The 13,087-nt window shown below is 37.1% G+C and overlaps 1 protein-coding gene across 9 annotated transcripts in view; it reads left to right on the top strand.

Moving 5' to 3' along the window:
* Positions 1 to 13,087, top strand: part of Dgkb (diacylglycerol kinase beta) — a 638,911-nt gene that overhangs the window by 200,999 nt on the left and 424,825 nt on the right. For all 9 annotated transcript variants that reach the window (XM_048415746.3, XM_085697733.2, XM_085697732.2 and 6 more), the window contains 3 exons: positions 982 to 1,070; positions 1,150 to 1,266; positions 8,463 to 8,561. In XM_048415746.3, coding sequence (XP_048271703.2) covers positions 982 to 1,070; positions 1,150 to 1,266; positions 8,463 to 8,561 — 305 coding nt within the window. The remainder of the gene's footprint in view (positions 1 to 981; positions 1,071 to 1,149; positions 1,267 to 8,462; positions 8,562 to 13,087) is intronic.

The following is a 13,087-nucleotide window of genomic DNA, read 5'->3' as shown; positions in this document are numbered from 1 at the left end:
CCACAGGCTGTGTGGTATAATAGAACAGGACAGTATGTGTTCCTCCTGGTTCTTTCAAGAACATCACAAACAGGATGTTTTAGAGTATTATTATAAAATGCTATGAACATTATAGGCATTTCATTCATAATTCAAGAAGGAGATTGTTAAAGTGATCACCTGTTTACTTTTATAAATTTCTACATATTGATGAACTCTGGGTCATTATTTTGGGGATCAACCTTCACCTTAAAAAACATCTATCTATCTATCTATCTATCTATCTATCTATCTATCTATCTATCTATCTACACACACACACACAACACAAACACACACACACATATACACAGTTACTGGTGTTTGTGTCTGTATATGTCTTTTCATATAGATACCAAGCTTTGTTTTCTAGCACCATAGATTGCCTCGTGAAGTTAGTTGTTTGGGAGAAGCAGTATCATGATGAAAATGAAAAATGAACTTCCCTGAGTGCCTGGAATGGATGATGAGGCCTACTTTCTGGAAACAGAAAACTCTGTCCTTTCCCATAGAGATCAGTCAACGTACAAAGCGGTCTAAACGCACAGGCATTGCGGCCTTGCTCGCCAGCTGCTCTCATGCCTATGCTTTGTGAACTATAGATCTCTTCCTTCTAGCGAATGACACCAAGCCATTTGGCAGCCATCAATTTGTCTTTAATATTTTTGTCATCTGGGAATTATTGTGAAGGATTTGAGCGAGGACTGATTTAATTAAGCATTTCCTGCTATGCCATGATGGAGGAGCCTCGGTCTCTCATATGCATACTATTTCCTGTACTAATTGGCCTTTTTGTATTCCATGATAAAAACAGCCGACTTGGACTTTTTTCCTTGATGTGGCTGATTGGATTGATTAGGGAGCCGTGGATGTGAAATGAGGTTCTGTTAATGTCATTCCCCCTCATAAAACTGCAATCAGGACCAGGGTCAGCTCTGACACTGAGTACCTGTTTCCTTTCAGTCTGCAAGTACACAGTCCATGAGCGCTGTGTGGCCAGAGCCCCTCCCTCCTGTATCAAGACCTACGTGAAGTCCAAGAAGAACACGGATGTAAGTCTGGCAACACTAGCTTTCTAGATATGTCACCATGGGTACCTCCTCTTACCAACGTATTCTTCTTCTGTTCTAGGTCATGCACCATTATTGGGTTGAAGGCAACTGTCCAACCAAGTGTGACAAGTGCCACAAAACAGTTAAATGTTACCAGGGCCTGACGGGGCTGCACTGTGTTTGGTGTCAGATCACAGTGAGTAATGGATGACATCACTGCCCTGGGAGGGCTTCAGGGTTAGAATAAATCAGCTGAAATCTTAGGGCTTCTTATATCATCTGCCCGAGAGTTAGATTTGTCCCCACAGAATCCAAGACTGTAGGACTGATCTTAGAGTTGGAATGTTTATATGGTTTTCACATATGGTCCCAAGAAGTTCCCAAGAAAGCAATTAGAAACCACAAGTGAAAAGTGGGCAAAGAGAAGGGGTTCATTTCTAATTGGGCATCATTGCATCTTGGGAAATCCAACCATTCTCCCAAGCACATTCATTTCCTGTAGGTGCATTGTGAATTGGGACACAGGAGGTTTTGATGTAGTAATAATTAAGGTCTTATGTGAGAAGTTCTAGACTCTATCAAGTTGACAGTCAAAGAGCTTCAAAAGATCTTTGGAATAGAAACAGTTTTCAGATGATCTCACTATGTCTGTTTAATTTCTGAATTGTAATGTAGACAAAGTCTCTCTCTCTCTCTCTCTCTCTCTCTCTCTCTCTCTCTTGAATGTTTATTATCCTCGAGGGGTGTTTTGTTGTCCTTGTTTGCTTTCCACAGAATAGCATATTGGTCTTTCCATTCTTAACAATCTTTCTTTATCAGAATAAACAGCAGAGGCCACTGGGATATTCACACAGTTGGTTTTTTTTGTTTTATTTTGTTTGTTTTTTTGGAAGAGCTATAAGGTTCTTCCCAAACCTACATTTTAAACTTTCTTCTTAAACACACACACACACACAAAGAATAATGAGGAAAACAGATTGACTTACATTTCAAATGTAATGAGTCTCTACTCATTTTCCATTGTCTCTGAGCAATTTCAGAAATTTAATTTTCAGCAACAGTAAGAAAACTTTAATTAATTTATCTTGTAGTTAGCTGACAGACTATGTATTTAGTATTATTCATAGCTTTCCTGGAGAGGCTTTATGAAAATTTTACACTAAGACTGCTCTCTCAAATAATGGGGCCTATTGAGAAAGATCTCTAAAGAACTAAATGGCATCTTCACTCTTTGGGAATCAGGAGAGCACAGGGACGTGGTCCGTCCATCAGACACTCTCTAAGGGGCCACGTGAGTGCATTCCATGAGGGACTGTCTATACACAGGACTGGAAAATGAAGAATGGTGTTTCAAGATTTCTTCAAAGAGTCATTACATGTTTTGTTTGACTTGAAATCATGATTTGAGAAAACCAGATTATTAAAATGAACTATCGCTTGCAAACTTGCAAACATTGTTTCCTTGCGCTGAGTCAGTTTGTTACAATATTCTACATTGTAACATGGAGTTGCAACACCTTTCTCATAAAATTGACATAAGGATTAAGTGGGCCAAAGGTCAGGGTAGATGTATTTACAATTGGAGCATATACTTGGCAATGGCTTGGGGACTAAGAATCAACTCAGTGCAAAATAGGAGAAATTTGGCGAGGGTGCCTAATACCACTCTGGTGTCCATGGGGCACCCCATGAGTAGGTTTCATGATATTTACGTCTCATCTTGGGAAGATTTATAACTGGAAACTGCCCGGTCCTAGCCAGAATAGCAGTTATACCTTTAAAGAGCTTAGGTAATTGTGCGATTCCAAGCATCACTTATTCTCATCTCAAGGTCATAGACCTGCATTCTCAAGGGCAACCACTCAACTCTTTCCCGGCCACTTGGGCTGCTGATCACAGCACGGGCATCTCCTCACTGTGGTAGCTAGAAACCCGTTTTTCCTTGTCTTTCACATTATCTTCTTCACAGAGCCTGGTGCTAAGCCCTTGCATTTCTTCCTTAAAATATCTCTCCCAGATCTGAGATTTTTGACTTCACGTTCCCAACCTTAGTGCAAGCTCTCAGCACATCTCAACTAGATCAGAGTAAGAATCTCTTGGCTCATTTCCCTGACAGAAGGTACTTCTCTGATGTAGGCTTCTGTACTATCACCAGAAAAATCTTCTGAAACTACTAGTTTGCTATACTACACCCTCTTCAGCAATGTATAATAATTCCATGATAATACATGCAGCCTCCTCACCACGTACCTCATCTCGACTCTGAGTCCCACAAAGCTCAGACTGAAGTTTGAAGCATGAGTTCTTTCGCTCTCCTTTCCTACCGACTCTCCAATTAGAGCTGGGTTTCTGCTGAGAAACCCCTGGGAAGGCCGTGGTTAATTCCACCTCTTATTTCACGCTTCCTATTCCTCGGACTGCACTATCTTAAATGCCTACTAGGAACCAACTTTAGTTCTGTATTTCACTCGGTATTTACTTTGATGATAATATTTTCTTCTTCACATTTTTTAAAGTTTATTTATAAATGAAAAGCTGGACAGTTCTCCAGTCATTCCATTTCTTCCGGCCCACACTGCTGACCTTCTATTTGCCTCCCGTGCTACAGGTTGATGGCACACATTGTTTTCTAATTATCGGAGATTCTGGATAAAGTTTGGAGTTTTGAGGAAGTGCTCAGATTCACCAGAACAACTAATTTGCTGGTCTTCTTAGTGTTAGATACTGAGTTTCCAATGCACTTCCTCTTTGAATTTTGTTTCAAAATATTTTGCAATTCTCAACTTGCTTCTGATAGTTTAGTAAAGTTTGAAAGATCAATGACCAAAGTTCCCATCTGCATTTCTCAGTGAAACCTCACTGCATTTGATACTTTGTTGCAGCCTACCATCTGGTAGATGTACATCTAAGTTCTCAGAATGAAGTTTTATGTCTTTTACAGCTCCTTGCTTAGCAAGGAAAATCAGTAAAGGCCTGTGAAAAACCAGTGAAAATCTATATCTCCCACATGACCAAGTATTTTCTGTGTTTTCAGCTTCATTTCTTTGAAGCAGGAATATACGCACCTCTGTTTTCTTGCTTATGTCCTGACACTATTCAGAACCCACTTTCAAGCCTGTCACATCTGCTGAGGACATTTCTGACATGGTGTTTACTCTGTGTGCTGAGCTGTTCTTGGTTGAGCAAAGCAATGCCTTGTCAGGTGGGACTCACTAAGATGTGAGGTCGATACAATTACTTGAAATTAATAAGAAAATTCCTATCTTATACATTCAAATGACTAACTTGATATCATATAAGGAATTACTTTTAATGAAAAAAATGAGCTCTTGATTTTTAAGTTTTCCAAAGCATAGAAAGATTTTTTTTTCTTTAGCAAATGCCATCATTCAGGAAGGACCCTGAATTTGTAAAATATTGATGTCATGGGAAAGTGTCAACTAATAAATAAAGTCCCTCAACTTAGGCCACTGAGCTTTTGTTCAAAAAGACTAACTTCCTTCTTTTACGAATTTCCAGATTCTAATAGATATTTTTCCTTCCTTTCCTCCCTTTATCCACTATCCACTTCTCTAATTAGCTCAACTCCACTCCAACACACACACACACACACACACACACACACACACACACACACCACACCACACCACACCACACCACACTCAAACTCCTTTTTATCCAAACTTGAGACAGATTTTTCTAATAAACATAGAGCTGGCTCTAAATTAGGTGCTACTGTGAGCTGTCAGATTCTGAAATTATTTCCAAGTGTTTAACTCAAGTCCAAGAAAAGCTGGTTCATATTATATGACTTTCCTAAATGTAAGCCTGTATCTGTTATCCTGTAAGAGAGTTCTGAACACATTAAAAATAAACTTTAATTTCTGTCTCATCTTTAAAAAAATACACAAAGATAGTTGGAGACCACATTTTCAAAAGGACGTTTAAGGAGGAAACTATTCTCTTTAGAAATGTCCCAAATGGACAGGATGCATCTGTGCTCTGGTTCATTTATAGCCTCATGGAAGATCTCAGGGTCTCTGTTTTTGCTTTCTTTTGGCCCGTGTCCTTGAAGACAGTCAACAGTCCTTAGCATCTTGCAATCACTGTGTCTCTTTTGTACATTCTGGCCCATGAAATAACATGGCAGCAAGTTGATCTAATCTGATTGTATTGCTATCACACAATGCTACAACATAGGTAATTTTCAATTAAAAGGGGTCTGTTTCGTATATTCTGGAGGTTGCAGACTTCCTGAATGAGGGGTATGTAATATTAAAGAACCTTTCTGATTCATAATTTGACAGATGACATTCTGTCATGGCAAAATAAATATTTGCTATTCGGCTTTCTTCTATTTTACTGTAGGGTTGCTGATCCTTTCATGAACTCCTCTCATATCTCCATATAGTTCAAATTAGTTCTCCAAGGGTCTGTCTCAAAATATTGTTCACCTATGAATTTAGAGATGTCCCCTAGTAAATGAATTGTAAACACTGTGTTTAAGAAATAGCACCAAAGCCAGAAACTTTCTGTGGTTGGTGATAGATAGTAACAACCTTCCCTTTGTGTTTCTTCTGTAGACATACAATCTTGCTCCGAAAACAGTGTTACCAGTACCCTATAGAGAATCAACTTTGTTTGAATTCTACTATATTTTGTTGATACCTGTATTTTTAGTAGACTCCTTTGTTTAGAGAATTATAGCTTTACAAGAAACATAGCACAGATTTTTATTATTTGCTACCCTTGGTTTCCCAGCTCTTTCTTGATTTCCTTTCCTAGTTTCTGTTTCACTGTCAGGTACATTTCTGGGCAAGGGGCCCCATCAATGCCATCTGCTACACAATTTGACTCTCAGCTCGTAAAAATGGTCAGTGCTTTTACACGTCGCCCACAGCTTTGACCTTTCCCTCTATAAACAATATCATGCAATGAACAGCCATTAGAATATATTTTCTGGATGTCTGTTTATAATTTTCTTTAAAACACAAGGTATTCCAGCACACTATTAGTTAACGCAGAGTTCTTTCATAAGTTTCTTTCAGTACACGTTTCTGCATTACTGACAGGCAAGATGCTTACTGATGTTATGGACCCTGCCATGTGATGATGCATTAAGACTGCCCCAAGTTGCCCAGAAAAAAAAAAAACCTCAGAACAATAGGACATTGTGGCAGTTAAACTTGAAAATACCATAGAGGGCTAGGTCTATAAAAGCAGTATCCCAAGGGAGTTATTGGCAGCCTGTACCTTCACTCATCCTTGTCTCCTTTTCGATTGATTATTTCTAACTTCTTAATTTTTTTTTCCATTTAAGCCTTAATACAAAATTTGGGCACTAATTATTTGATTTACATTATATATTGGAAATACATAAGATGCAGGGGCAAAGGAGTTGAGACTCAAATGATACCTGTGAGTGGTGCTCCTTTTTTGCGTGAATATTTGTCATTTTAGAATTTCTCAAAGAGGAAGAATCCACTTCAGTCTCTTCACGCACACAGGAAGATTGCTTTATCGGAATGTTCTGAGCTTCTGACCCTCAGTTTTCAGGTTTTTTCACATTACCAAATTTTTTTCTAAGTGACAAGTCAGAATTCAAAGGAGCCTTAAGACACAGGATCTGCCTTGGGATTTTCATAGTGTCTGTATTTCCATATAGAGCTCCTATAACAAAATGCCATAAGCTAGGTGGTTTAAGACAACACACATCTGTTTTCTTATCACCCAATAGACACTAATTCTGATGTAACAATGTCAGCAAGGCCATAAGCCCACAGCAGGACTTAGAGAAGATTTCCTTTGTTGTCTCCTAGTTTCTAACGCTTTCTGGAAGTCTGTGGTGTAGCTTGTTTCCTAAACACAGTTTGGCTTCTCACATGTAGGCTTCCCACCATGCTGGTATCTACTGGTCCAGAGTCCTTCTCCCTAAAAGGCTTTCTATCAGTGAATCTGGCCCAGACGAATCCAGCCTGAGTGTGTCTTAGCTAGAATATATTAACATAAACCCTATATGTAAAATAGTTTCACATTCACTGGTATCAGGAGTTAAGATTTTGACTTTTATACATTATTCAGAGCAGATCCCATTCATCTCCCACATGACAGCCAGTTACCAGTGCATCCAAATATCCAGAACCACATATATTTTGTGAGATTAGTTTCCAATAAACTAACAATATCTTTTAGAGTTAATTTAAAGAATCTGCGTTTTTGAAGCCCAAACAGAGTATAGGTTTACTTAGTTCTACTGAACACAGAGATTCAGTTGCTTCTTTGTTTTTAATGCCTCTTATATCTTGGCAAAGGTCAGCAGTGCCTAAGAAGATGCTTGTCCCACCTTTTTATAGAGCCATTTATTGTGCTACTGTGAGAAAGAGATGCTAAATGCAGATGGATGCATAAAGATTCTTTCATTTCCTATAATACAGCCTAATGGGCACTAATCACAGTACAACCACTTGAACTCTGTTTTAGAATATAGAACAGAAGGAATCCTCCTCCAATGTAGCTCCATCCATCACCAATAGTGGATCAACAATGAGCCTCCACTCAGAGGCTGATTGACTGCTTATGGGGAAAGTTAATACAACTAAGGGTAAAAGGAGTGGCCTTTTGAAAAGAGTTGCCAAACTAAAAATCACTGTGGTACTATTAAAAATATATAATTTTCTTGAAGTATGAATATCTTATACTAAATTGATATAAAGTGGTAAAGAAAAAAATTCTAAATATTTTTGAACAAGAATTATTTTCTACCAAATCTTTGACTGATCATGATGTTGATCTAAAAACATCACTACTTAATACATTATGGTACATAAAAACTTGAAATTAAACTGTGATCAGAGTTGGTAAAAATATCGGTGAAGGTTCATACATATTGTAAAATAAATATGACATTATATGATTACATGCTAACTGAATGTCGTTGTGGTGAATACAATATAAAGACACACTTTTATAATCATAATCATCTTCTTTTATTTATATCCTGCTCCCACTGAGATGAATCTCAGGTTACATTTACATATTGAATTACAAAGTTAAAACTAATGATGGGATCAATTATGCCCCATACTGAGCTGTGCACTTTGGAATGACTTTGAGAAAGCAGGAGGGTCAAAAAGAAAAAAACCACATCCACAGTGCACAGTGGTTTCAAGATTATGCTGAAAGACAAGCAGGGAATACTGGAACAGTCAGGGATTTGTGTTTGTCGAAGAAAGCAGGATCATTAGGCATAAATTTTGCAGTAAATTTTTGAGCCTCCTTGTCTGTACAATCTTGCACTACACTTTTAATGTACTATTGTATCTAAGTTACAATTTGCTCTTCCTGGATGCTATTGCCATGGAGGTTTGATATTATCCCTTTCTCCTTTCCTAGCTGCACAATAAATGCGCTTCTCATCTTAAGCCTGAATGTGACTGTGGACCTTTGAAGGACCATATTTTACCACCCACCACAATCTGCCCAGTGGTCTTGGTGAGTTTGTTCTTATCATTCGGATGTCACTGTGGATATTGCGAGTGACTGGGACACTATAGCAGTAATTATTTCTGGAAATTTCTTTTTTCATTAGTTAAGGCAAAACTGTCAGTCTTCCCACATTATCCCTCCTGAACAGAAACCTCTGCTCATGGCTTTCTGTTGGTGTAGAAACACGGTGGGGTCAAGCATGCTCAAACTGAAGCTGACGTGAGGGTTGTCTCCTAGTCATGCTGGTCTTACCAGAAATTATATGGGCAGAGCACTTCTACATTTTGCATATGTTATAGACCTGGCTTCCCAGAATAACAAAGTTATTCTTGTGGACATTTTTGCAAGGAATGCACATTCTTTGTCTACACTGTTGAAGTTTCTCCTTTAGGTCAGAGGCCACCTGAAGTGATGACACAGATCTTGAAATATGTTATGCTTTCTCACTGTTTTTTTGATATTAAAAATAAATTATACTACCTGCTTATTAATTACCTAATTAAGTAAATATACAAATGAAAAGTGAAGGTAGTTCTGAGAAGACTCTTAATAAGGATAAAAACAGACATTAAAAGATAATATTCACAATTTTCAGAATCTGAAATTGTTTTTAAACAGAAAGCCATTTCAGAAAACAAACTACTTTACATAACACACAGCTCATTTTCAAAAACAACACGGGAACTAAATGGCTGGAACTTTGGTTTTATATAACAAAAATACAACAACTAAGAAAAATTAGACAAATACTTTTGTAAAGGTCAACTGAGAAATTAATCAAATTACTCAATTCTCATCCACTTATGATTCATTTTGTTATTATCTGCAAAATACTGATGCTGTTTTAAATACCTTTACTTACGAAATCATTAGGAACTCTTTGTCAAATTACTAAAAGAAAAGAAAATATCCTCATATTGCAGGAGACAGTATTAATTCATTTCAGTTTCTTCTCTAAATATAATATTTGTTGAACATATGCAATAAATGCAGTTATTTATAAATATTGATTCATAAATACTTTGGATTTTAAATTAATTTTATGTTATCTTTATCTTATAGAGAGATTATAGAAATTTTACAATATTTTCTTTTCTTTAAAAATATTGTAATTTTCCTGACTTAAATTCATCTTTGAGATCCGGTTTTAATTCCCACAGAAAGCCTAATTTGTTATTCTATCATCAAGATTCGGGTGGGATACCCTGCTCAGAGAGGGCTATTCTGGCCAGGCTGGGTCCCAGAATGTCAATCATGGGGCTCAACCTTATTTTTCCATCACTCCTTTCTTTGGGAAATTGTCAGTTTAGAAACATGTTACATGGATATTCCTGCCTTCTAACAATCTAGAAAAGGATTTTCATTGCTTTATTTGGATACCTTTGATTCTGAAAAGTTATTTTCTATCATCAAATATTTGTAAGGTGCTTATCATGATTTGTATCTCAACATTTGTCATTGAATCATTAGACTATGGTTTATTCTGGAACATGTCCCTCTCAGTGGAAAGCCCTTATCTACCTTTAAATGACTTTTATTATGCCTCACCCTGTCCTTGATTTTTCTTGGGGCTCTTCTTTTGTCATCTTTCTAGGGTTGTGATGTCACCTTGCCTAATATTTGTGTATCACTTGTGTTTGGCTTCTTTTGTCAATGTTTTACACATTTACTATTCTTCCTCATGAGATCCTACATCTCTGGCTGATTTTATTTCTGTGTTAACCATAACCTAAAAGTTCCATCCTGTATTCACTCCAACAATCCAATATATTATTATTATCTAATGTAGTAGCACTAGTGCCTTTTACTGAGTTCACAAACTATAGAGGATGTTGTGTTAAAAGTATTAATTTATTCAGCAAGCATCTATCAAGTTCCAAAGAATATTTTAGTGTCGAACCAGATAGTGAAAAGTAAACTCACACCATTGCCTTCATACATCAGTTAGAGGAAATCATGGAGAAGTGTAGCACAAATAAGTAGACGGTTTGGCCCTGAATGTACTAAAACACATGGGAGCAGAGTAATGGTTACCAAGAGCTGGAGGAAGGAGAAGAAGGTTGTGCTGGCTAGTTATATGTCAACTTGACCCAAGCCAGAGTCTTTGGAGATGAAAGAGCCTCAATTGGAAATACTTCTCCATAAGACAAAGCTGTGGGCAGGCCTATAGGGCCCTTTCCTAATTAGTGATTGATGTGGGAGGACCCAGGCCATTGTGGTTGGAGCCACCCATTGGCTGGTCTTCCTGGATGTATAGGAAAGCAGGCTGGGCAAGCTCTGTGAAATAAAGCTGTACATATCACCTTTCCATGGCCTCTACATCAGTTCTGTCTCCAAATTTTGGCCCTGTTTGAGTTCCTATCTTGACTTCACTTAATGATGCATTATGATACGTGAGTAGAAACCAAATAAATACTTTCCTTCCATCCATGCTATTGGTCATGGTTCCATCATACTAATAGTTGCCCTGACTAGGGAAAAGTGCTGTTGTCCAAAAATAGGAGAAGCTCCAATGGCACAGTAGCTGTCAGTTTAGAAGTAGGATTTGAAGCGAAATAGCTATAAATAATAACTCTGTCCAGGACACTGAAAAATTGCAAACAGACTACATTTCAAGTGCTTTTACGACAAAGCCTAGAAGGATAGGTTGATTGTCACTAGTGATGATGTAATCCGAGAATAAAGCACAGCAATGCCATTATTTGCCTTTCCTTGTGATTCATGAATCATGACATTCTTCTTCCAGTACAGAAGAATGAAGGTCCTAACTGAAGTACACAGTGGTTTTTATTTTAAAATAAGCATCAAAATAGAAGAACATTTCTCTTTGTATTGACGGAGACAGACTTTTTTTTTCTTTTTTCTTTTTCTTTCTTTCTTTTTTTTTTTTTAGAGAAAGGAGTCTTTTGGAATCTTTTTACTTCTTTGAGGTTTTGCTTCGCTCACAGGAATTTACCATAAATAACTCTAATTTTTGTATTTGGTTTGGACGTTTGGGATTTGTGAAAGACCTCAGTATAATATAATATTATCCAATATATTTTATTGAATAATATTGAAATGTTATTTTGAATATCTTATATACCCCAAAATGCATAAGATATTTTAACACAAATAACAAAATAAAATCACAGAGAATAATTTCTAAATCTACATACAAGAAAGAGTGAACTAAAGAAAGAGATATGAATGAGACACCATATGACTTACTGGGGAGAGAGCTTAATAAAAGTCTAGTAAAGACATAATCTTTGAGGGAGGAGAAGCTCGACATATCAGAAGGACAATGAATGATAATATAATTTATATAATATAATTAATAACTGGACCAGAGTGTGTGGAGGAAGAAGAGTACAAGTGAAGGACATTTTATACTGTGCACAGTAGTTAGAATATTGGATGTTAGTTACATTTTATTCTGAATCACATGAGAATTTTTCAGAAGATTTTCTTCCTAGATAAGGAGTGATATAATTTATAATTTGCATTAAAAATCTGTCCACTGTGATGGGACAAAGATACAAAATTTACATATTTGAAGACAGGGAGCTAGATCCTTGCTTGTAAATGGGGATGGAGTAAGACCAATAAGAAGTCTGAAGACTGACTAGAAGTTAATTATGATGTCACTTAGTAAGATGAAAACTAAAGAGATCAAACACACACAGTATAACTACCAAGGAGTGAGAGGCAACCTCTCTAGTTAACGTCACTTCGAACATGGTTAGGAACCGAGAGTGAACGGGATTCTCTAGTCAAGCCTTCCATCATTGTTTTTTCTAGGTTCATTCCAATTCCAAGAGCAGAATAGTCACAGTTCACCATAAATGATTCTGCCACATTATTCCATCTGAAGTGAACGGAGAGAATCAGTGAGCTAGAAATGTCTGCACAGCAGCAATTATTCAGAAACAATAACCGTTGTTAAGCAGAGAAATGAGAAAACAGTACATTGGAGGCAGTCATGGGCTCGATATCTTAGAGTAGGGTTAACAGTATGAAGAAGCAATGATGAAGGATAGAGAAATAGAGATTATGAAAAAGTAGGGTTATTGATAATGAGAAGTACAAACTTATTTGAAACTCACAGTGAGCCCATAATCTAAAGATAGTTATTGTTCCAGGCTTATACACAAGTAAATAAAATAATGATAGCAAAACTCAAGTAGCATCACTGCATGGAATCAGTTTCTATTCCTTCCTCCAGATCCCAGTTCAGGCCCCTATTTGTCTTGTCTCAGCCACTGGATCCTCTATGGGACAACATTCACAAGTTCCCAATCTAAGTCTTACCTGGATTCCTCACCATAAATTGCAAGTTAATCACTGGGTCTGCTGTTGTAACATTCATAATCTTGTTTCTTTGTATCCCATGCATCTTTGACAATTTTTTCCCTGTGATATCCTTACAGAACTCATTCCTTTCCATATGTCTCTAAGGTGCTTTCCGGGTCTACGTTCTAAAATACAAACATGAAATATTTTTTAATGCATAAATTAATTCTACTTTATTTGAATTCCAAGCTCTCTTC

The sequence above is a fragment of the Myodes glareolus genome, chromosome 11, assembly GCF_982192425.1.
Source record: "Myodes glareolus chromosome 11, mMyoGla1.1, whole genome shotgun sequence".
Taxonomy (NCBI): Eukaryota; Metazoa; Chordata; class Mammalia; order Rodentia; family Cricetidae; genus Myodes; species Myodes glareolus.
Note: the sequence above shows the minus strand (reverse complement) of the source record. Positions and strands in the feature narration are given on the sequence as shown.